Genomic DNA, 26,097 nt, shown 5'->3' with positions numbered 1-26,097 from the left:
GTTAACATCAGGATGCCAGCACAATCCTAGTGACATTACTATCGTGCTGATGTTTCGCAGCTATAATGCTCTTTGTCATAGTTCGCTTTAAACATGAACGTTAGCTAATTGCACCAAAAACCATCCATCTAATACAAGTTTGGGCCTGGTGATATTAAGTTGTTTTCAATTTAAACCTCAAAGGTCAACCTCTTGGTGGTGCTACATGAAAAGTTGGATAATAATAGAAGTCAAAGGCCTGAATGTCTTCAAACGTTCATGAAAATCCATCCAATAGTTGTTGAGTTATTTAAGTAACTAGACTAATGGAACGATTGACCAACATTGCATGGCATTGCATTAGTTTTAGTGAGTCATGGGGAACTCATAGGTTTCCCCTGTTTGAATCCGTATTATGTGAGCTAGAAACTGCTTTTATATGCAGTAGAATAACAAATCTTGTCACATCAAAGAACAGATTTGACCACTACATTGTCCAAACGATTGTCTCTCCGTCCTTCTTATCTGTAGCCGGTAAATATTTCTGAATTAGCCATGTTGAAACACTTGGCGCTTTTTGTATTGCATTGGCTCAGTGGGTCCCAGCTTTGTCTGGCTGTTTGCTGTCGGGGACAGAAAGACCTTTTTGGACTCTGAACAATGGCAAAGTGCATATGGCCTCGTGCCAAGAGGAAGGTGATTGTTTTTCCGTTGCTGCAGAGAGTGGAAACGAGGGTGTATTGTCCTCCCAGTACAGACGTCTCTCCAAAATTTCTCTGAACATTTTAACTGTTACACCTCTGGAAATGAGTTTGACTTTTTTTCCCCTATACCAGCCACTTTATGTATGGCAGTCCTCCCTTTTTAGTCTGTTGAACTCGGGGTTCGAGACCTGAAATGCTTTCAGACATGCGCTGACCTCTGGATAACGACCTGAAATTATCCATAAGCGCTGTATGTGAGAAAGCAAATGTCAGATTCGGAGGCTCCAGACTTTCTTCAGAGTTTCATGTTAGCCCCCTAGTAAAAACTTGCAGATTATTATTATAAAAAAATGAAAACGAATATCTCAGAATGAAAAAGAGTTTTCATACATGTAGAAGACACCAACAAAGATGTCAATTCGGCAAGACAAAGAGTGTTGTTAATGCATCTGACCGAAAAATCTTGTGCTGCGTTGTTCATATGTGAGCCGCAGTGCCTGGGCCCACTAGTTGATTTGTTGTAGGATCATTGCTTCAATAAGGCTGAAGTCAGGCAGTACTTTCTTTGAGAAGGCCGCATGAATCAAGACACAAACAAGATTAACAGAAGAAAACTGGCTTCCATCTTCCTGTTCTGACAATGTTCCTTAACTGTAAGGACTGACCACTTGTCATTTTCTGCAAACATATCCCCAAAGTGACAGTATTTTTATCTTGAATTGTTGAAGTAGTTTGACAGACTAAAGCACTCACCCTGAGTCTCTGCAGCCTGTCTGTAGTTGTTTACTTATCTTTTCACATTCACTTTCTAAGATAAACCATGATGCTGATTTCTCTGACAGGTGTATTTAAGAGTTTAAAAACACTGATAAATGCATGTTAACCTACACAGCCCATTGGAAGGAGAAATGTCGTGGACATTGTTGATAATTAACCTGATGGTTTGGTTTTTATTACTCTTTTGGATTATATTATTTGCATCTTCTTTTCAGTGACATGGGATGACCAAGCAACACACATTCAGCAAACTGAACTCTGTTCTCACTTTTTTAGGACACTTAAACAAAAAGCCCTTATTTTAAGTATCCTGTGTTGAGGTAAAATAACAGCAACTGAAGATTCCCTTTTACTGTAGTATTTTTATAATTAATTTTAATTGTAGTTGCCAGATTTTATATAGAGATTTGATCAGTACCCTCATCTGATCTTCTTATTAATCCCTTGTGAGTCTTATGACTGATTTTACTCATGTGAAGCACTTTTGCTTTTACCTGTGAAAGGTGCGAAAGTAAATAAAAGTTACCTAATCACTGCATTGGAAGTAACATTAGTCCTAGTATGTTGTTATTGGTGCCTACTCCTGATACACATCTGTCATGCTGTGCACACAGGAACAGAAGATCTGCCAGCGGTATGACCAGCTGATGGAGGCTTGGGAGAAGAAGGTGGACCGAATGGAGAACAACCCCAGACGCAAAGCCAAGGACGGCAGAACACGGGAGTACTATGAAAGACAATTCCCTGAGATCCGTAAGCAGAGAGAGCAGCAGGAGCGCTTCCAGAGGTAACACCATTAACCAGTCAGGACAATGACTATATTTGCAGCACAATATGCAGATTGGCCATGATTGGATCTTATTCAGAATCACACTGATGCAATTCTTCTGTAGGATCTTCCTTGTCAACTTATTAGTGTGTGGCAGTTTTTGTTGTATAGAGCAGCTTTAAGACATGCTCTGCAACCCTGCACTTTCCTAGACATTGCCCAACTGTTGTCTGCTGCATTTGCAAAAGGGCAGGGTCTGACAATCGGAATTGGCTGGAACTAACTACTTTTTTATAAATTTATCAACTGGTTATATTTCACAATCATTGATCTATAAAATGCCATGAAATGTATATTTGAAAGAATGGCAAGGTTCACACATGGCCCACCACTCTAAATATCCGCATTATTCAGTATATCATGGTTAACTAACAAAGCTCTAGCAGGAGATGATGCTTTGTACTTACATTGATATCTCCAAGTTAAGAGTTTGCATGCAAGCACTGTTTATGCAGACATCTAGACCATGAAGGAGGAAGCAAGAAATAACTAGTCAGAGATAGTTATTTCATTATTAACAGGAACTGTGATTCTGTTTGTTTAGAGTTCAAAAACTTCTCCAGCTGCTCATGTTAATTAATTCACTCAGTATGGATCTCGAAGGACACAACTGTGAAAGAGTCATGCAAGCTTGTAAATTGCATTTTCTTTGAAAATGATGGAACATAACTGATATCTACTTTGCATCGAATAGACAGTTAATGTAATGTAACAGTTTATAATGCAATATGTTCCTTTTTTCTACAGGGTTGGACAAAGAGGAACAGGCCTTTCTGCAACAATTGCAAGAAGCGAACATGAAATTTCTGAAATCATTGATGGCCTGTCTGAACAGGAGGTGGGTACAAACTGTAGCTGAACCAACATATGAGCGTTGCTATGAACAGTTATCAAATTCAAAACTTAGAATCTCCTGTTGACTTTTTCATGAACAAACAAGTTTAATGATCCCAACTGTCACTGTTTCAATCTGCCACAAAGCCTGGGAGCAGATTTTCAAGTAGAAAAATAGGCGACTGCTCTGGATTTACTCAGTTAACATTTCTGTTCATGTTCCGCAGAACAATGAGAAACAGATGAGACAGCTGTCAGTCATCCCTCCCATGATGTACGATACAGAGCAGCGGCGAGTCAAGTTCATCAACATGAATGGCCTGATGGATGACCCAATGAAGGTGTACAAAGCCAGAGGGTTCATGAATGTTTGGACAGAACATGAGAAGGAGATATTTAAGGAGAAGTAAGTTGTTTTTGTTTTGTGGGTGACACAACGTGGCCAGGTCACAGTTTGACCATGGGAATGTGTTGTGCACAAATGATTTATGAACCTTAATGTCTATTTGCATCAGTTTATTTTTGGCTTCGGCACATGAGTAACAGCTGTCATCTCTTTGTAGGTTTGTCCAACACCCCAAGAACTTCGGCCTGATTGCCTCATATCTAGAGAGAAAGGTAAACTCCTGCTTGTGTTTTTGTTTGAAAACATAACACAGGTAGCTGCTTTCCACAATAAACAGATATTAGCTAGAAGAAAAAGAAACAAACGATTAAAAGTAATCTTCCACATTGTTGGGATTCATCACACTGAGTGATATACAATACACAATAACTATATGGGTCAAGCCAGGCTTACATTTTTTCTTCCTCCCGTAAACATTTGCCAGTGTTACAGTGTCTGGCTGCTTTATGTTCAGTAAGACATCCATAGTTAACCTACTAGTTAATCTACGTAGTTATTGTAGTGAGTTAATTCTTCTCATAGTTATTTTCTTTTTGCATTTAACACCTTTCATGTTCTTTTTTAACACACCATCTATTCCAGCAGAACATGCTACATTTTGCTCTGGAGACTTCTGCAGGTTAAACTGGGTTAACTAAACAATGATTAAAACTCTGAAAGACTCACTTTAGACAGATTGATAAAAGCCTGGTAGCCTAGCAACATTATTAACAACCCAGAATGCACCCTGGAGACTATTTGAAGGACTGTAGTGACATTGGTGAATATACATGTCATTGTTTAATCCTGAAATATAAGGCAACTTCATTTCATTAACCCATGTTTCAGAAAAAGTGTATTGTCAGCAGTGGAGAACTCAGCATAGTTGAGTACAGTATATTGTGTTCATTCGGCTTGGTGCTGCTTGTAATGATAGTAAAAACCCTGCCATGTATTTATATATAATGAACACGGATATTAAATCTGCTCCAGTATGTATAAATGTTCCATCTTGATTCATAATAAACTTCGTGAGTGGTTTCTGCCTCGGGAAGACACATGGTTGTGATGTTATACTGTACAGCAGTAATACATATAACATGTTGTCATATAAAGACATGTCAAAAGAAACAAGCAAGTGGCTGAATATGTTGCTATTTCTTGTTTCAGTGTGTTGCCGACTGTGTCCTATATTACTACTTAACCAAGAAGAACCACAACTACAAGACGCTGGTGAGGCGAAATTATGGAAGACGGAGAGGAAGGAACCAGGTAAGAGTTGTTTTTTCCTGAGCATATTTCTCAAATGCTTCTTCTGGTGAATATAACAGCAATAAAATATTGAAGATAACAAAGTAGTAAGTTCAATTTTGGTTTAAATAAAGATGCTACTGTGTGTACCATTTGAAATCTGAACAAGCTTACAATAACAGAGTTGGAAACAACTTAATATTAGGTTAGTGGAACAGGAAACAGAATGCACACTCTGGGGTTTAGATTGACAAAAAGACGACAACAAATTTGAGGACACATCTAAGGCCTAAGGACATTTTAATGTTTAAAAAAAAACTAATATTTTGTACATAAAATGATTACTTAATCTAATGGAAACATTTATTAGCTCCCACTCGCAGTCCAAACACATAGGGAGACAAATGGTTAGGCCAGAGCAAGGAGGACATTCAGAACATTGGGAAACTTGGGACACACTCAAATATATAAACAAAAAGAGCATAATTAAATGTAAATGAAATAATCTGTTTCACCAAATCAGTAACAGCAACTGCAAATATTTTTGGGATTGTTTTATGAATGTCTGCATCATCCTGTTGTTGTGTCTGCTGCTGCTTTGTCACAAAATAATAATAGAATAGAGGTTAAGTGGCGATGCCTCTTCTTTTAATGTGTGGGCAAGTAGGAAGTGCCTACTACTATGAAGATATATTGTTGATCACCAGAGCATTGTGTTACTTTTGTCTTTGCATCAAAATCCAGTACTAATTGATGCACCATCTCCCAAGTCTGTTGGGTGACATTAAACATTGTTTTCACTCATTCTCGTCGATGACTTCTCGTAGCTTCACTGATGACAAAGTCCCTGTACAGGACATTCTGTCCCTGCGTCAAGTACATTTACTGTGGAACACAATGGGTTTGTTGTTGATTGTTTCTTTATATAGGAGGAGTTGGAGAGCACAAATATTCATGATTGCATCTTCAACACAAAGATGGTCCTTCAGATTTCTCCAAGTGACAGGCACAGTTTCTTCATGGACGACTTACCTCGGCTTAACTTTTTAATCTTTGTGCCATTCGTGGGTGAACATGTCAGCAGTTTGGAGATGACTTATTTTCTGTTAATAGCAGCTTCCTGAAGACTATCTCCGTGTGTTTCTGGAGTTCGTGGTTGTTTCAAACAGCAGGTTCCTTTTTCTAAATAAAGAGAAAGCATTGTCTATTGTGAGAAATACGAGCAGCATAAATTTTCTTTCTCTGGTGTTGAACCATCATTAGATAGCAGTGAAATAACGTGAATGCTGATAAATACCAGGTTATCAGTGTCAAAGTTCAGTTTCGTCGTCGTCTCCAAACCATCATGTGTTCGTTGAGAATGTGATGAATGCTTTGTGATTTGAAACAGTTAAATTCAGGAGGTGGTGAGTTTCTAAGCTACTGGTGCGACTTCACAACTGCAGTTCAAGTGAGTAGAGCGAATCATTAGAGAGGGAAGGAGGAAGGCGGAGTGAGCAAAAGCAAGAGCAAAGGAATGTAGGGTGAGCGAGTGAAACGAAAAAACCCTCAGCTAGACAGAGTCAGCGCTGGCAGCTTATCTGGTGGAGTATGTGCTGTTGTTTTTTTTCTTTTCCACTTCCTCTTTCTTCTGTTCCTTTTGAGAGAGAGAAAGAGAGAGCAAAAGAGAGAGCGAAAGAGAGAAAAAGTCACCCCTCTGAAACGGCGAGGTTGGTACAGCCCAGCCATCTGACGGGTCCAAAAAACTCACTGTGCTGCTGTGAGTGCCAATCAAAGAGGAGTGCACGGCAGGGATTACCTTGAGTGACCCTGCATAGATTAGTGTGTGCATGTGAGATGGACAATTCTTTGGGCGGCTTAAGCGGCCTGATGACACGCTTTCCTGGAATATGTGCTGCGGTGCCGTGGCCCGGCAGCCCTTCTAAGGAGCTCTGCTATGGTGCTGTCCTGCCCCTCTACTGCTATCGTTACCAGCGCTATGGAACTACTGGAGGGTAAACTCACTTTTGCTAAACCAGTAAGCTGTGGCTCACAGCAGAGCAAGGGGGTGTTATGAGCAGCAAATGAGCTTACAGGTATGTGACTAGATATGAAACCAAATTATTTTTACTTGATGCAACACTTTTGTTGTTTTGTCATTTTTTGGTTTATCGTCATATTTTCTGCTGATGTGCAGGTTGTTTCTTAGCCCGCATGTTTACTTCAGGCTTGCATGCGGTCACCCTCGGCTATTTTAAGGTAGTTTTTTTTCGAGGACATGTGCAGACATGGTCTTTAATTTAACTGTCAAGCCATGGAAGCGTGGTCATGCATGTGCTTTTGTGTTTATGCTCTGGGGTGTGAGCGAACCTTCATGTAAAATTCTACTTAACAGAGCTTATTTGACGTTAGACACTTTGACATTATATATTCTACATTTCTTGAGTAGATGTGCTTCAGGTGTATTTCCAACATGGCAGCTCAACTTAACTGACATGAAATTAAATGAATATTTAAAATAAAAGCAAACTAAAATCACTTCCACACTCAAAACAAACACTATTGTGGAAGCCAGTACAGGCTGCACCCCCCACCATGTCTGCAACCATTTCACTGGTTAATGTTAAGTAGAAGTATCTCTTTCTGTCTGAGGGTCATCCTGTTCATGCTGGACTGGTCTGACAGAAACACAGCATCTCTTTATTTATGTTAGCTATTAGGTCCTCACTTTAAACATTTTCTCAACTAAAAGGTTTTTGCAGTCAAGGACCATTTTAACGTATTAGTATTTTTTTTATGCTGCTTTCATTTTGTTTGCATTTGACTGTTTATATTGAAATTTTATTAGGACCAGTTATAATGAAGTGTGTCTACATGATACTCTCTTTTATGGCATTGATAATGGTTTATCACTGTGTAATCTGTATCTACATTAAAGCAAAGGGAGGTGTGTTCCCTCAGTGATTATAACATGATGCTGTCACTTTATAATTATTTTAGTGACCTTCTAGAGCTCCACTGTTGTGCACTTCCCACAGCATTATTTGGCAATGCTCTTAAATCACAATTTATTGATGAGGTTAGGTTCAGTTTTTAGAATATTTAATATGTATATTCTTTCTTAAACAAATTAACTCTTTGATTGCATATGTGCATATCACATATCTTCTCTGATGTATTTTAATGGGGCCAGTGTTCATCCGCCATTGTCTGAAGAACCAAAAACAGGTGAAACAAGGACTGCACACTGTGAGAGGAGGGTTGGGCAGAAATTACAGCTTCCATTATCCAACGAGGTGAAATCCAGTTTTACCACAACCATCCATTAAGTTTGATCTCATCTGAAACACTAAACGATACACCTACGCTTCAGGCCAGGTGCTGTTCTCTGACACAGCACATTCATCAGAAGACACTGAGAATTGTGCAGAGCATGTGTTTGTGGTAATATGCCAGCATGGATTCAAAAGGTAGTAATTTGCTAGTTGGAATTAGAAGAGTTTACACATTAAATAATGAAAAATATGACAACGCTCAATTCTGATGATGTTTTGGGGGAGTTTACTTTCTTAAGAAGCCACAAAGGACAGGGAGTGGTCTTCTGTACACCCATTTAATCAACTAATTGACCTGATTGTCCTGTATACAAGCACCTTGTTGTCAACACTTTAAATGCTGATGCCTGTTGGTGAAACACATCAGCCATGACATTTTGATGATTATATTCTACAAGCTTCTTATGCTCTGACATTGAGCCATCTTTTCCCACTCAAGAACTGATTTGACTTTGGAAGGTTAGCACTCTGGTGAAATAGACCCTTCTTAAAATGTAAAAAATAAGAGCAGACAGAAATGTTGTCAAATAATTGTTATTTGTCTCCTGGCTGTCTACCTGTTTACCTAATTCCCTATGCTTTAGCCTAATGTGTTTATATCGGTACATTTGAAAATAGTATAAATTCTATCACACGTTCAGCTTGAGAAAATATGGGAAACTCTTTGCTCATGTCTGTGCCTATTGATTGGGTTTCTATAAAGGCTGACCAGTTCTTATTCTTTTCCACTTTCCTCATTTAACTAGAAAAGTTAATTGATGACAATTACTGTAATGATTTGCAAGGATGGAGGCGATGCTTTATAATTATCAGCATCAAATACATATTTCTTTTAGTTCCTATTAATGCATTGCAACAGCTTGAAACAAAAGGGAGAGATTCCTCTGGTGGCCAAAATTCTGTGGTAGGAAAGGGAAGATTGACTTGTGGCTCCATTATTTCCTAAATCAAACAGGACTTGTGATTGTGAATCAGCAAAAGAGCAGAGAAATTAAAGCTCAAAGTATTCAAGCCAGGTCAGGAGAGAGCTTCATTTAAAATGCTGGAAACCCACAGAACCGCAGAACCACAGGGCCTCATTGACTTTTGGAGGACATCTGTGTGGAGAGGCTCTTTACGCAATGTGGGAGAAGAGGCAGGAATGCCACGGCTCTCTGACCACCTCCAAAGCAAACACAAGCGCTCCCATACCTAACCAGAACAGCATCTCAATGGAGGACATGAATGGGGAGAATAAATCTGCCTCAAAAAACAAACTTCCCTGCTGCAAAAAACGCCTCTGAATTGTTTCTTGCCAAAACATTCATGAGTCAAGAATTTAAATTCACGTGGTCATGTCTGTCCGGCATACATCAATTTACACTCTGAGCTCTGACTCTGCAGGACTAGAATTAGGTCAACACATTTGATAGCACAATCATATTCAGAATTCTGGCGTGACTGAAACTGCAGCATAAAGTAAGAGCAAACGTATCATGTAAGCAACGGTCTTGACAAATAAACAGATAATAGCAGTGACATCAACTACTTATCAAATTTACAGTTTTGTTTACAATTGATTCAAGGGGCACGAAGGGGGGGCTTTGATCAGACTTATATAAAGTATACAGCGTAAATCTAATAGCGCATCACATTGAGTTTTCTTTTTAATATTGCAGATTTCCCTTTGCCCGTCATGTAGCTCCGCTCCTGGAAGGCAAAATTCTGCTGGTTATTGGCTGTTCCTGGTTAGAGATGGTCGGCGCAATTACTGCAAGTCAGTAGACACAGGCATGAAAAAAGCTACTGTCTGATCAGCTAAATCTGACTCTGATAACCTGTTATCATTTTATCAGTGTGACTATTTCTAGAAAGGTGTCAGGCTTTTCTGCATTTGGCTTAATTGTGTGCTTTGGCCGCCAGTCTCCTCATGTGTAGAGCCGTGCTGTTGAAAAATTGACCAGCCACAACCCTGCTTACTAATCTTTTTTTTAATGTTGTTGCCCTGTCTTCCTTCTCTTTGCCTCAGTCTACTTCTTTTTGCCTTTGCCATTGAGTGAAGCACATTCCTTGACCCCATCTGGTACCAGCATGGGATGTTTGGCTTGGCATAGCCAGACTTGTTCCAGCACAGCGCTTTCATGGAGCATGCAGGAGGAAGCATTCTGTGGTGTGCCGCGCCAGCGGTGATGATAAAGAATGTTGCTCTGCCCTCCATCACTCTGTTGGACCTGTGTTTTGAAATCAAGTTTTTCAATGGAGTTTTCACTTTTCTTTTATAGAAAGTGATATTGATTTGAACTCAACCTCCAACCCTTTTTTTTATTTTTAAAATCCGAAGATCTTCTCATTTTCTGCTTAAGACTTTCTACATTTGTATCCGTTGGAGTCTGGGAGAAAATTCATAGTATTTAATCCTTCATCTCTCTTACTGGGATTTACTGAGACAAATAAGGCATGAGAATCAGCCACTGTATAAATTTCATGGTTTTAAAATCAAAGCAGAATGATCAGAATCTGCAATGTGGTGGGTTTGCATTTTGTATGATTTTTCAGATAGTGGACCATGTGAAGATCATCCGAACATGGTGTAGCCTTACATCTGTTTGCACAGGGTGTGCAACTAGAGGCCTCATATTCTTATTGTCCCTACTTTTTGAGAAAAATAATCAGATGAAACTCCAATCATCAGATGATGGCATCCAGCTTTGCCATTCACCTGAATTGTATTCTGTTGCTATCAAACAGAATTTTTAGGCAGGTCAGGCTCATATTTTGTTGTATAATTTAACATGGTCCTCTGGGCTCACAGGGCAAATAGAGTGTGTGTGGCAGTTATAAATTAAAATATTGATATCAGTGTGGACAGAGTAGCTAGCACTGTCTTGTATTGTTTTTTTTCCAATTCACATTGACCTTTTTCAAGGAGAAAAAAACTAATATTTCCCATTATGTTTTTTCCGCAGCAAATAACGCGTCCCTCACAAGAAGAGAAGGCCGACGACAAAACCGAAGAGGAAAAATCTGAGAGGTCCGAGAAAAAAGAGGACGAGGAAAAGAAGGACGAGGAAGAGAAAGATGAAAAGGAGGATTCTAGGTGAGTTTGGAATAGTTGTCTGTCTCTGTGTTATTCCGGTCCCATCAGGCCCTGAAGGTAAAGTTAAAAAGTGTCAGACTGAGTTCCATACACTAGGATTATTTTAGGAAATGTTGGAGTTATTTGACTTACAATTGTGTATATGAACAGTATGCTTCCAACCCACGGACAAGAGATATGACTGTAGCTTGTGCTGTCTGAAACAATTTTGGATGTAACTTGTTGACAATTAAAATGAATGAGTACAAGAGTGAAGAATTTACAAAGCTGGCTTCACAGTTAATGTAGCTGGTCTTGTTTTTTTTAATCATAAAATAAATAGTTTTTTTGTTGCCCATTATAATAAGACTTTACATCCCCAGGCATTTGGTGGAGTGATGCAGGTTTTTGGTCTAGAGATGTTTTGAAGTGGAAGAGCAGTATCTTTTGTGGTGTTCTGCTACTAGTTTGCAACTTGGAAACTTGTTAACAAGTCTGTTCAGTTTGAGTGTTGACAAACCCTTTTTTTCCCTGTTGCGTTAAGTCATGGGGGGGGAGAACAGATTTAAAAAAAAGGCATGTTGCTGAGTCAGAAGGGAATGGATATTTGCCGTACCCATGCTCTCTAACGCTGTGCTCTCCTTCTCCAAAACCACAGGGACATTGGCAAGGACAAAGACAAGTGTGACGGTGGGGAGGACGAGGACGGAAAGGAGCAAAACACGCCGCGTGGCAGGAAGACTGCCAACAGCCAGGGCCGTCGTAAGGGAAGGCAGACAGTCACCACACGTTCCATGGCCAATGAGGCTGCAACTGTGGCGGCTGAGGAAGCACCTCCCTCTTCCTCTGAGCCTGCCTTACCAGATCCTCCACAGCTCCCGAAAGCGGATCCAGCACAGAGGGCCATGAAGGAGGGTGCTAAAACTCCAGTGTCTGCCATGGATGCTAATAAAGGTGAATTATCTCGGGCATGCTCTCTGGAAGTTGTTGAAGATATGTTACTACACAGGAGCAAATATGCTGACACAGAGAGGGAGTTCACAATTTTAATGATACATGCAAAATATATGCGTGTACATTCATATACATAATATATATGATAGTATCATGTAAATAAACAAGTGCCTCTTTGAACCCAGGCGGTCTCCGGGGAGCAGTTAAACGATTGAGCAAGGCACTGTAGCAGGAGGCATAAATCCATAAAAGCTTTTACAATTTTCAATGTTGACCTGCCACATATCATTAGCATGTTTAGATTCTCCGCATTTCAACCATTCAATTTGCTTCACACATACCGGAGGAAAAACGGCGTAATTCATTCATTTAGTTGCATTGTAAACCAACAAGTGGGCAACACAATGGTAACTTTCTACCTTTTGAAATGGTTGTAAAGTTTGATGTACATTTTTTCATCAGTTCATTAGGGTCACTGATTAATAGAATCAAGTGTTTTTCAAAGAAATATTCCAAGTTATGAATATTGTCATGTGAAGTCTATTGATGAATGAAGAGCAACTTTGTTCATTAAATACAAACAACACTTCTTTCATCATGAAAACTATTTTTGTTATGATGTGACTGCAGGGCCTTGAGTTTTCTAGTTTTTGTTATTTTGCTGTCTACAAAATGAAAGTGTTTTCACCTTAGGTGTGAACTGAACACAGCGAACACACCTATACATCCACGTTAGAAAATGACAATATTCAGATATCCTTAACTTGTGTGTTATTGGCTGTTGGCGGGGCTACGGGGGGTACGCAAAAAGAGCAGAAACACAGGAGAGAACAAAGAGCAGGATTTATAGCTTTTTAAATGTATCATATTTTAGGGTTAGGGTTAGGGTTGGGGGGGGGGGGGGTGTGACAACTATGTGTGATAATGTGACTAGATAAAACCATAAAATACTTATCATACATTTTTGAAGAAAAGAACACTGTGTTTTATGATTCAGCAGCATGAGACTGACCAAAGCTAGATACACAGTTATCTCAATATTGAATATAGTTGAGGTGGTCTTTTTCACTTGAACATCACATCTCAGTGGGGTCACACAAATGCAGTTTTTATACCGTTTTATACATCTAAAGATTTTTCACAAGTTATCATAAAGCACACAGAATGTTACAAAGAAGTGAGCCCGGTCCAGTCAGACATCCCTTTAAGCCTCATGAATGTCACAGTGGGCGAAAAGATATTCTTTTCTCGCTGATGAATAATTTAGGTGTTGTCACCGATGTAACATACAAACTTCAGACTGTATTCTTCTTATGTTATGCTTTGGAAGAATGGAAAAGACACTTGCAAGATATAATAATAAAAGTATATCTTATTTTAAGAGACATGTCGGGCTTTAGTGCTGCAGTTTCTTCGTTTTGTAATGAGAAGTTGACCGATCCGTTTTATCCTGAGAGCGGACAGTTGGTTCAATAGGTTCATACTCTGAGTGCGAGGTGTCAGACAGACTCTGTCTTGCACTGTGCTCCACTCAGGGAGGGCTTTGTAGTCTGTCCATCACCATGGCAATCCACGGCTCTGGTTTAGCTGTTGTCATGGTACTTAGTCATGCACTTGTACTCTTCCACCCTTTGAAGTCTCACTCTCTGACGGTGTTAGCTCAGGTTTTCAGGTATCCGAGTCCCTGTGTGTTAAGCCCGCGTGTCGTTAATTTGAATCATTAATTGACTGTTTTATAACTGTGCTGTGCTTCTTTGCCACCTGCCACTGCTGACGTCTGTCGAGCTTTACCTCAATCAGCAATCTTAAAGTTATGCAAAGTCAGCTCTATAATGTGATTGATTATGTCCTTCCATCCGGTCAACCCTCTGACCTTTCTGGCTCTGTTCTGGGCATATCACGCTTTACGCAGGACTGTGTCAACTGTTTGCTTGCTATGTTGTAATCCCTCCAGCTACGGTACTTCTTAGAAATAAGTGGGCTAGACACTAAAGGGAAGCTATCTGTCAGCCTTTCCCCGTTCAAATGGTGCCAGGAAAGTTTAGGAAGCTGCTGATTCATTTTGGGCTTTTGTGTGACTGTCGTTAGGTCAAATGTTATGCTATAGACAGACACTCAGCCTGTTTTCTTAGCCCAGAGATTAATGCCCACCCCAATGGGGCCTAGGCTGTCACAGGGAGAACATGTTAGTTTTGCTATTGGAGACGGAAGCGTAGTCCAGTAGAGTGTAACAGACTGTGAGGACCTTTGGTATGAGAATTGATCTCATCTTCGAGGTGAGTGTGGGTGGTGGGCAAGCCTCGTGTTAATGTCAAGGGTACATCTGCTGCTATATTAGTCCAAATGTTTACTCAGTCTCAGTGCGTTAGTAGGCTAGAGTTCACTAGGCCCCCTCCACGCTAACTTTGCACTTTTGTGAATTTTGTGGGGGTGGGGGGATGTGGATCTGCGTAGTTTAACCAGGGCAAGAAGGAGGAGTGTGTATGAGATGCACGGTGTCACAGTAGAAGGGGCGGGAGGGAGGGCTGGCTCTTCTATCTGACTATTTGTCTCCATCCAAGGCCTTTTCCCATAGAGGGCGGCACGGCTCTTAACTCCTCTACTGTCTGGTGCTACATCAGCTGACCAAGGCCCTCCCCTCATGGATTAGAGAGGAGGAGCCTATGTACTGGGCTGAGGGGAAGGGGGAGAGAGAGAGAGAGAGAGAGAGAGAGAGAGAGAGCGGGAGAGAAAGAGATTGTGAGAGTGGGCTAGAGCATGAGCGTAAGTGGGGGAGCAGGTCTCGGCCCCTGAATGTAAACAGATTATTAGATTAGTGGCCATGAGAAGAAGACGGCTGAACAGAGGACTGCCACTCTCTCTCTCTCTGTCTGTCTCCCTCCCTCCCTCCTTCTCTGTTGCTCTCTATCTGTCCTTCTCCCTGTCAGCGCTTATGGGACTCTCTTTTCTCTTCTTTGTGATTTAGCTGGTGCTGCTGAAACCGGAGAAACTTCTCGCTGGACCGAGGAGGAGATGGAGGTCGCCAAAAAAGGTAGCGCTTTAATTAATCTCTCTATGGCTTTATCTCTCTGTCCTTGTGTTTTTGTGTTGCTCCTCTACTTTTTTATGATCTTTGCTTGTCTCCCCCCCTCCTGTCTTTCTCTTTTCCTCCTCTGATAATCTGATATTGCCTCGCCCCTACCTGTTTCTAACATGCACGCAGAAATGAACGTGCACATGCATTCGCATTAATATAAACTTGTGCTGCTGCTGCTTTACTGGAAGCTGTCAGAGACCCATGAAGGTTTTTCTATGTCTCTTAGCTCCACCGCTCTGCTGGATTCTCAGAATTGATCTTTTAAGGCCATCCATTAAGCATCAGTGGTTTTTTGTGGCTTCTCCAGAGATCGCTATCTATTATTCACATTCAAACACTTTGTCAGATCCTGTCGAAAAATGTTAAAGTCACTTTGGTCTCGTAAATTCTTTAAAATGTTACATGCTGCTCTCAGAGTGCACTGCTGCAGTCAGGTCATAAGCCATTTGTGTGTGCCCCCTCTCCCTATTTTTCACTGGCTCTGTGAAGGGTTCCCTTAGTGCCAAGAACCATACACTGGGGATTTAATGTGGATTAATTAAGACCGTTTGGTGGGTTTTGGAGATTTGCTTCCCCCTTTACAGAAATATATTGCAGCTATGATCTCTTCAGGCATTCAGACCTGTATTCTAGCTGTGTCTGGATTAGTCTACCTAAAAGAAACCTCCTCTAGTCATATGACTGCACATGTTCAGAAATCAGTTCTATGCTATGCTGCCATGTATGGCTGGTCCTGCCTGATTATTGAATACAGTTCCCCCTTTGTTTTAGTTGCAACCTGTTGATCTGAATGAGCATAACTCACCAGCTCCCCTCTGTTAGAAAAACAGTAACGTTATAAGCTTCATAAAGACGATATTTTATTGCAGGGTTGCTAAACTATCTTATGACACAAGAGAAGTTTTCCTTGTAACATTTACAATAATTATGATATACTTGACATGCAAGAATCTACCAAGGCAAAATTTAAAATTCAGATTTTGATCTCAAGTCAAAAATCTTAAGTCAAAGATGTTTGCACAAAAACAGTGGGTAGGTTGTTGCCATGGTAACACCATCGCACTGTTATTTCTCTAAAAGTTTATGCAGATCCAGAAATAAAAAAATGGGCAGAATTCGTTAAATGTGTGAACATTTCACTTGCGAAAAATGTTATGTTATGTTATAAAATTCACGATACTGATTCAATTTTTTTTTTTATCTGCATGTTTTAACAACTCTGAAAGGGCCCAAGTCACTCTTAACAGTCCCAATACCCCCATTCTCTCAGTGAAGTGAAAAGTAATGGGGCTTTGTGCTGAGCTCTGTGGTGATTCGTCATTTGTCGACCACCAGCCCTTGTCTCAGTGAGGCTGGGAGGAAGGGGAGGTCACAGGGGTTACAGGATTTAGAGAAGATTTGCCCTTATGTCAAAGGTAAACAGCTGTCTGCCAGTTAACTGCAGCTAGTTTAGTTAGACCATCTAAGCTGATTGTGTGTTAAGCTCAGTGGTAATCAGGATGGGGAAGACTAAAAAGAAGCCATGGCAACATTGACCACAGGAGTATAGTTTAATTTTGCAGCAATTCCAAAGTTTTCCCTCAACAAGAAAAACTGCAGCAGCATTCTATTGTAAAGAAAGACTATGAAGAATACATTGAGATCCTCTGCGTGGATCATAATTATCACCCTGACACAACATGAAGCAACAATTGGATATGAGAGTGTTGTTGAATTTCAGTGTAAGTCGAATTCAACCCTATTCAGACATGGTATTAACATCCGTTCTGAGAGATCTGATCACAAGTGATCAGCCATAAGTCCCTGGGTTAACAACTTATATTGAAATACGTGCTGAATGCAATAGAATCTCACTTCCCTGCTCTATATGCAAATAATCACAAAAAGACCAAATTAGGCTGTTACTACCCAGTCGGAAGGGTCTTTTCTTGTGTCACTATCACACCGTGAAAAAGAACGTGGCCACTTGCTTCCCAGACCATTTAATGTGGTTTGAGTTATTGGATCTCAGGACGCATCGAGGTTGTATTTGGGAGCACTCAGACCTGGACTAACCACTTTTAATCAGATGACTCAGGACATATGTTAATACCAGGTCTGAACGGGGTTGTTACATCAGGTTTTGATTTCTTGGTTATACCACTAAGCTGTGCCTTTACGATACATACAGCGTAACTTTAATATAGCCTTAGTTTATATACATTTGAGCCTTACTAGTTTTTGTTTCGGCAAGTATTAAAAGGGCGCAAATCTTGAATATTGCATTGTCTCTCTTTGTCCTCAACCAGGGCTAGTTGAGCATGGGCGAAACTGGACAGCCATTGCCAAAATGGTGGGCAGCAAAAGTGAGGCGCAGTGCAAGAACTTCTACTTCAATTACAAGAGACGCCACAACCTGGACAATCTGCTCCAGCAGCATAAACAAGTAAGCTTCTGGTGATCTTACGCTCTCTACCCTTGATCTGTCATTGTCATTGCGTGTTTCAGTAACTGTAATGTATGAACGCAAGAAAGATACTACTTTTCTGTGTTTCCCAGGATACAAGGCGGGCTCGTGCTGATAGGTCTCAAGGTGAAGGTCTAGCCACAGCATCACCTGATGATGATGAGGACAACGCAGATGACAGTGAAGGTCAGAGAGATGGATAATATGAAAGCATGTGCTCATCGTTAGGCACACACAGGCATACTCAAGCATGCTCACACACATTTGTTTTAGACTTTTCTTCCTGTTTATCTGAGGTACAAGTGTTAAAGATACTTGGACTTTTTGTGCCTGATACTACCAAGTATTTAGTAAATAGATTAAAGAGAGAAAGATTGTAGTGTCATCACCACAGTGCAAAGCAGTAAATCCTGATCTGAAAGGCCTCACAATTGTCATGAAATAATTTCAGTTGATTGCAATGTGCTTGCTGTCTGTTAACTGTAGTTTTAATGTGAGAGGGGGGGGGTCACATAAGGAATGAAAGGCAAGGGGGAGAGGAAGAAATATAAGATATGAACCAACGCTGCCTACATAGATGCCTGTTGCATAAGAGTTCTTGGCTTTGAAGACTCAACAAATCCTGCTCTCTGAACACAAAGTGCTAGTTCTTTTGTTTGATCCAGTAAGCCTGTCTGTCTACTCGCCTCACTCCTTGCCAGAAGTCCTCATGTTTTCTGGCATTACATGGTGCAGGGATTAAAAAAAGACAGCTATTTGTAGAAATATGGATAAACACTGAATATTATTAGTTAGTAAAGAAATAAACATGTTATGCTTCATTTGAAAGATTCTGGAAAGTGGTCAGGTTTAGAAAACCCCCAGTTCACAAGAAAGCAGTGGAAACAACAGGAGGTCAAAGGTTTTGTCATGTTTATTTGACTTTCTTCTTTTCTCACAAAAAGCCCAAACTGCACTGTACAGGCCTCGGTGATCTGCAGCCTGCAGATCCCACATTATATATTTAAACATGAAGCCACAAGCGGCTTCATGTTTAGTAATGCTGCATTTCTGATATAAGTTTGATACATTTAATTCATCTGCAAAGGTTTTTGCATAGACATATCATCTGGACTACTGTCACCATGACAACAGTTGCAAACCAACAGAGGCAGGTAGATTCATACAGTTTTTATCATCATGGTGTATGAATTTTGGATATTAATTATTGATCGATGTGACTGAAAAGGTGCTTTGCTCAGTGACATGCTTGAGAAACTGTGTTCAGTTTGAGATAAACAAAACAAATTCTAAGTTTGTATCACGATATTGTATCTTTTAGGCCTTGGTCTTGGCTTTGGCATATTTGCGCTAGGGCTGAACGATTTGGGAAAATAATCTAATTGCGATTTTTTTTCCAAATATTGCGATTGCGATTTAATATGCGATTTTTTTATTTTATCTTCTTTTTCCCCCCAAAAAAACCATAATGAATGATTTAAATATGACCAACACAATATTAGATACATTTACTGTACAATATTCTTTCCCACATTTTAATTTAACGGCTCATTACAGAAACAAGAACAACAAATCAGTGTGCATTTAAGTAATTTAATCAAAGTCATTGTAAGTATAAACACAAGGTATTCACTTTTTATAACCTGTGTGCAAAATTTACCGTCTCGAGAAAAACATTTTTATAAATTATAGTCTTACTGCTCTCAAGTCGGTAACATTTCCAGTGTTGGTTAAGGATACTATATTCTATATACGTATTGTGAATACTTGGATTACTTCCACATTTAATTGTATTTTATAAGTGTTGGAATGCGGCGTTGTTATAGTCAGTGGAGCAGCAGCAGTTTAAGCTCTGTGTCCGCGGATGCGGCGGGCCAGCTGGATGCGCTGGAAGGGCAGCTTGCGGATCAGCAGCTCCGTAGATTCCCGTTCATGTCCGGGTGGTCGTGCAGCGGTATGGAGGCGCCGGGCCTCAGCAGGAACACCCCCATGCTGAACACCTCCGTCTCGCAGATGTGCATGTAGGTGACCGGGGGGCTCTGGAGCCCCGCCGCCCCGGAGCACGGCTTGCTTTTCCGGGGAGCGATTTTCAGGTCCGCCGCCCGCAACTCGGTCAGCAGCGGGATGAGCTCGCTCTGTGAGTCCGCCACGTCCGAAGACTTTAGGACCCTGTAGGTGATGCAGGCTTGGTTCGTTATCTTCTTGATCAGAGGAGTTTTGTGGTCCCGCGGCATTCTTGCTGCGGGTGAGGACAGCAGCCCAGTGCCCTACTCTCTTTCGCACGTTTTAATCGCGCATGTTGCGATTAGAAAATCGCGTTTTATCATATCGCGATTTTATCGCAAATGCAATTAATCGTTCAGCCCTAATTTGCGCTGTACAAAGCAACATCTTAAAGTGAACTGAAGGAACTGATCATTACGTGTATATGTCTGTATTATATATGGGTACATTGCAGAAGGATAGGAAAGACATTTGTAAGGCATAAAGTAATGGTTTCATAATCAGTTTGATAGCGGCACTAAAGACACCTGACTCAGTAATGTTTAATTAGCTTTTTAGAAATGTAATATCGCTGCCTGCACATCTTTGTGGTTTGTCTTAGCTATGCTGTGGCCACTTCTTGTGTAATTGTATTTAGTCTTCCAAGAACTGGTAAAAGCAGACAACAGTAACGACCGACTCAAAACTTTTCAAGATGTATCTTATTAAGTATTGCAACTGTTGGTAAATCATCCTCTCAAAAGTGGAGGAAACTGTTCCACTATTCAGGAGATATAGTGTGTGCTGATCAGATATATGAATGCTGCTGAATGAGACATTCAAATGTGTCACATTATCTATCACAGTTTTTATTAAATAATGCAAAAAACATTTTTTAATACCATTTTCAAAGGATAGATTTAATTGTAGGGGTTTTCCGTTCATTTTTCGTTTTACATAATATTTTTCTGTCTTGTCCTGTCTAATTTTATTCTTAAGTAAATATTGAATTGACTCTAACTCCCTGTCAGTTGCAGGTGGTTTCATTCATCCTCGACATGTACTAATTCATATTGTCATGATTCCTTAGGTGGTGACAACAGCTCCGATACAGAGAGCGCCCCCTCCCCCTCTCAGACTGACTCCTCAAAGTCTGGTGACTCCAAGAACGCTGCGGGAGATGCTCAGTGCTCTGACCAGGACAAAGGTCAGGGCAGCAATGGAAAGGCCCCAGAGACCTCATACGGGGATCTCTGTGTCAAGGAAGAGAAAAGTCCAGAGAGTGAGACTGGATCTCAGGAAGAAAGGGCCCGGGGGGCTCCCTATGCTGGCTCAGTACATCCCAAAACTGAACCACAGGATGTGGACATGAAGACCGGAGAGGTTCAGGTGAAGATGGAGCCAGAGATGAAGGAAAATAGAGAAAAGGGTGATCATGGCGAGATGCATAGGGATCTCCATTCCGATAATGACTCCAGTGCCACCTGCAGTGCTGACGAGGATGTGGAAGCAGAGCCTGAAAGACAGAGGTGTGTTTTTACCTGACATGTTCTCAACTTGTGTGAACAAAATTGCAGTTAACAAGAACATGGCACACTGATATGCTTTGCCTTTTGTCTCGGCAGAATATTCTCCATGGATAAGCCTTCACTGCTCAACCCTCCAGGCTCTGTGCTGGTGTCCTCACCCAAGCAAGTCCAGCTCAACATCCAGCAGCTTCATCAGAGGGCAGCTTCCATCCCAGCCATGGTTAGTCACAGTTTCATGTTGATCCATCTATGGTGGGACAGAGGCAGGCAGCAGGTTATAAATATACGTACACATCAATCATTATGAGCAATGTGGCCAGATCACAAACTCTTGGGCCGTGCGATTCGGTGCTGTTGTGTTGATGTTAACTGTTTGGTAATCTCTAGAAACAGATATGCAGAATCTGTAGGTGAGGGACAAGATTTTGGGTCCGGACGCCTTTTTTTGTCTCTGTTTCTAGTTTGACCAATCACGTTTGTGCGGGCTTTGGTTGCCCGCAGGTAAACAGTCCATGTGGAGAGCAAGGCGGTTGGATCACATTGACCGAAATGTATCGGCAAGGCTTTTTAGTAATGTGCATTCATATGCAGATAGCTCTTAAACGAAATTGGCCAAAATGTCGTTGGGACCTAAAGCACCAACAAAAAGTATTGATGTTTTGTGTGGTGAAACATTTGAGTATTGTGATAAAAGAAACAAGTCAGACTGTAAATAGTGTAGAAAAAAGGAAGACAGTCTTTGCTCTGATATCTGCTGGCTACCTCAGAAGTCACAAAATGATGGATATTACCCTCTGAGGCGAATTCATCATCCGATGCAGGCTGATGGGCCCCTAAATGGACTGTTTTCTAATCTGTAAATCTAGAATTTGTATTTATGTCTTTTTTATTTATGGTCAAGAAATGTGTCTCATATCTTTTTAAGTTCCAAGATATGCAGAGAACAAATTAGATTTTTTGATTTTTTGTGGTCTCTGTGCAGTGCTTCAGTATCTTAATTTCACCTAATCTGAACCTTTTCCATCATTACCCTTCTAGTTGCCTGGTCCTTTTGGACCTGGTGGCGTGCCCATCAGTGGCTTTGCCATGTTGCAACACCAGATCAAAGCGGTGCACGAGTCTGCCCACCAGGAGGAGAAGCAGAGGCAGGATCAGGCAGATCTGGATCGCAGACCACCCTTCAACATACGTAGCCCCACGATGCTCGACAGAGATGGTAAGTGAAAGAAAAACCTATCCTCATTCTGTCCTCATCACTCCGCCTCCCTATTCATCGCTCCATCAGCCTCGTTCCCTGTTGCTGTGAGCAGTGGACTATTTATAGCTAATGCATTTTTTGGCACCAATCATTTTTGTGCAGTTTCAAAAAAGGAAGCGTTTGAAGGTGATCTGGACTGTTGTAGTGTGCTTCCGCCTGAGCCAAGACAAAAAAAGTTATCTGACCCTGTTTTACACAGGTGTGCAGTGGTGCAACTCCTGAGTTGCCTTTGGAAGAAAAGGACTGTGGTGCTTTTTTGAAGTTGATTGACGTAAGCGTGTCAGCTTAGGACACTTGCTGGGTCTGTTCATTCAGTCTGAGTTTAGCCACTTAGCCTCTGAAGGGAGAGTGGTGAAGTCACTAGGCAGACTGTATTATTTTTTTTGCAAAGCTTTTAGCACCCTTTAGCCTTAGTGCGGTGAAGAGGAGAGCAGCTGTCAGTAAGCTGCTGGGCTTTGGCACCAAGATATTTATTACATAGGTTTCAGCGGGTGTGTCCAGGTGGCGGTGTCAGTTGAGAGGTCCGTCCCTTCTAGGTCAACTCAATGCTCACTGGCATTGAGTTCTTGTTTTAATAGTGGCTGTCTTCCCTTTGTCCCTATGCCTGTGTACTGCAGGTAAGCTCTTATCCTACTTGCCTTATGACATGAAGCTGGCTCTGGACCAGGAAGCCCACTCTGGTCTGCCAGGCTCTCCCTACAGACTCTCTCCCAGGGATCTGAGCAGGGCCTCACCCCAGCCTGACCCCAACATCCCCAGTGCCTCCCGCTACAGTGTGCCGCCAGGTAAAAGCACACATCTTCACCCCCCCCCTTCCCCCTCTCTCCCTTCTTGCCTCCTCCCTTCCTGTGCTGATATAACCTAGCTTCGTCCGACGCACATTGAGCCTTTTGTGTTTGACAATGGAGGCACTTTGTTGACTGTCGGCAGCAGGATATTTATTTATATAGTTTGGACTGACAAAGAGTTTACTTTGGTTCAGTATGACATGTTTTGATATTTTACTCTCATACGTAGGGTGTCTCTCTCCAGGGATATTGAATCAGAAAGGTTAATTTAAACCGAGTCATAAATGGTTTTAATAGTTTTTGCCCGGGAATATGTAGTTTTCTTTGTTTTTATAGGTAATGTTTTGTTTAATAGGTGCTTGGGTGGACCAATGTTAAATTAGAGTATATTTCTTTGTATTTATTGGGTCTTTTTCTTTGGTTCATTGATGCATAACATTATGTATTTATGCTTCTTAGGCTCCGCAGAATCTAGATTCCTTTGTGTGGTTAATGCCCTGTGTGCTTGTGCATGTGCACCAGTACAGATAAAACAAGCAGGAGCCAGCTTTTTCTGGTTTTAACACTTAAGTAGGCTGGCCACTTTATGACTGCAGCAAGTACGTCAGTGTATGAATCTGATATATTTTTTAATTCTGTCCACCAATGCACAAAGAAAACACAGGCACATATTTGTAACCTTAATCATGGCCTTTGTGCTACATTCTTGTTTCAAGCTAATGTGGTTTGTAAATCATTGCCAATCAGTATTTGCCATGGTCATCCATATAATTTTGTGTTTCTGTGGCTTAGAATAACATAACATTACATATTTGAAAATGTACTTCACTTCTCAATCCAGTGTTACTTAGTGTACATTTCAATGACTAAGAGCAGATAACCCACATTTTGAAAAAATTTGTTCAGTCAGTCACCTTCTGTAATTTATAAATTCACAACAGCTACCTATTTAAATCATAATCACCTACACAATGTGCAACAGTTAATAACAAACACAGTTTTGCATGCATGTATATTTTAGTCGCTGAATGAAGAACACCCACACTATTGCACCCTGAGATGACCTCTGTAAATTGTTGTTATGGAGAATTACCAATCTTTAAATAAGAAAATCTTATTTAACTAATGAAATGACCAGCAAATGAGCTAAGGGTTAGTCCCTACAGTTCATCCAATATCACTTTGTCTACTTTTAATGGTGTTCACTACCTGTTTAGTAGAGCTTGAAATATACAATTGAATTACATCATGAACCCTCTTTTATTGCTGTTGTGATACTGATAGAAAGTTTCATAAGTTGAACATTTTCAGTAATTTGGAAGACTTTTATGAATCTAGAATAAAGTAACTTATGGTGGGAGCAGAAGTAGGATTGCTGTTGATCTTGCTGGCAATTTGTGCTTTATCAGTATTTTACAGAATTGCATTGATTAACTATATTTACAGAATTATAATTCAAGGACAAAAGGGTGCTGTGCAACAGGAAGAGGCAGTTGGACTGTTACTGAATTTTGACTGCAATGGTTTCTCTTTTTTTGCCATTCAATGCAAACATATTTCTTGTGTCCTGACATATTAGGTTGTTGTCCCTTATGGTGAATGAAGCATGAATGTTAATGTTTGACACACAGTCTTCCTGCAACAAGGATTTATAAATTCGTCATGGAGTTGCTTGTTTTCTCATCTGTCCCTGCATGAGCCAGCAGGACGATGACGTCCATGCCCGCTGGAGGAACTCTCATACAGACATTAGCATTTTTGATTTTATAGAGTGCAAAGCATGAGGTGCACACCCTGCAGGGAGGTTACTGACACTGTATGTGTTTGTGTGGGGTATGATCCATTTCGTCTGCTTCCCCGGGAGATTTTAAATAGACAGTAGGCTTGGGACAAGGTCACCTCAGGCTGAGGAACAAGCTGTTAACTGATGTCTTCAATACTCACTTCACCACTCACTAGAGTCTGTCAGAATGAAGCTGAATATTTTATCATGCAGTCTTTGATTGCAATTTAAACTTAATGGAACATGTATGTTGTCTGGATCGTAGTAGCATCCCGGCAATCATAACTGATTTTGCAATTTCTTTGCACATATGGTATTTCACTCCCAAAAGTTGGCTTGTGAAACATTTGAAAAAAAATGTTTTGTCCTTTTTTATATTCCCACCAGTCCTTCACCCTGCTCCCAACCAGCTGGTCCAGAGTATGCCAGATGGAGTTCGTGTGACATTCAGCAGACCCAGTCGTCCTCCCAACATTCCCTCTCCTCCTCCACTCATTCCAACCTCCAAGCCCACGGACAAGCCATCCTTCATCCAAGGAGGCTCCATCTCCCAGGTAAGACACCAGAGAGACCTTGACATTGATTGAGTGGTGGTCCCAGATTAACAAATGTCAACAATTACAATTCTTAAATGATCAATTTCCTCTTAGCTTTAAATGAACTAACCTGGGTCTGATGGGCAGTAAGACATTAAATACCATCTTATTAAAAGCATTGTCCTTATTCTCTTCCAAAATTGGACCAAATGGGTTGTAGGTAATTGACAAACTAAAAGAGTGAAGTACTGTGTAACTTGTCCTTAATAGCAACATAGACTTTTAAAACTCTTAAAATTGAGAATTAGAAGCTTCGACCCAGGAGGAGACGCCACCGTCATTTAGTTTCTGAGAGCTTAACATTTTTTATAAATTAAAAAGGCACAGCAAAAACCCATGTATTACATTAGAAACTCATTTAGATAAACAGTCACCAATTTCTCATTTACTTTTAATTAGTTAAGGAGAATTATTCAGTGCAAATAATTGTATATTTGCAGGGAATGAAGAAAGTTTGAAAATGTGCACCAAGTCTTATTTTTCCAGTGCACAGCTTCTCGACTGTCATTACTTGATCTCAGCTCACTTGGAATCTCAGTTCAACAGAAACTAATGC

General features: G+C 40.7%; 1 protein-coding gene across 5 annotated transcripts in view; it reads left to right on the top strand.

Moving 5' to 3' along the window:
• The window catches only part of ncor1 (nuclear receptor corepressor 1), a 51,262-nt gene that overhangs the window by 12,675 nt on the left and 12,490 nt on the right, over positions 1-26,097 (top strand). For 3 of the 5 annotated variants that reach the window (XM_053442233.1, XM_053442231.1, XM_053442230.1), the window contains exons 10-24: positions 2,075-2,247; positions 3,037-3,127; positions 3,351-3,529; positions 3,687-3,741; positions 4,679-4,780; positions 11,019-11,149; positions 11,787-12,082; positions 15,048-15,113; positions 17,447-17,583; positions 17,697-17,790; positions 20,678-21,116; positions 21,213-21,336; positions 22,155-22,332; positions 22,992-23,159; positions 25,333-25,499. In XM_053442233.1, coding sequence (XP_053298208.1) covers positions 2,075-2,247; positions 3,037-3,127; positions 3,351-3,529; positions 3,687-3,741; positions 4,679-4,780; positions 11,019-11,149; positions 11,787-12,082; positions 15,048-15,113; positions 17,447-17,583; positions 17,697-17,790; positions 20,678-21,116; positions 21,213-21,336; positions 22,155-22,332; positions 22,992-23,159; positions 25,333-25,499 — 2,400 coding nt within the window. The remainder of the gene's footprint in view (positions 1-2,074; positions 2,248-3,036; positions 3,128-3,350; positions 3,530-3,686; positions 3,742-4,678; positions 4,781-11,018; positions 11,150-11,786; positions 12,083-15,047; positions 15,114-17,446; positions 17,584-17,696; positions 17,791-20,677; positions 21,117-21,212; positions 21,337-22,154; positions 22,333-22,991; positions 23,160-25,332; positions 25,500-26,097) is intronic. The other 2 variants (XM_053442232.1, XM_053442234.1) reach the window with 2 other exon arrangements.

Source organism: Pleuronectes platessa, chromosome 15 (assembly GCF_947347685.1).
Source record: "Pleuronectes platessa chromosome 15, fPlePla1.1, whole genome shotgun sequence".
NCBI classification, from domain to species: Eukaryota; Metazoa; Chordata; class Actinopteri; order Pleuronectiformes; family Pleuronectidae; genus Pleuronectes; species Pleuronectes platessa.
Note: the sequence above shows the minus strand (reverse complement) of the source record. Positions and strands in the feature narration are given on the sequence as shown.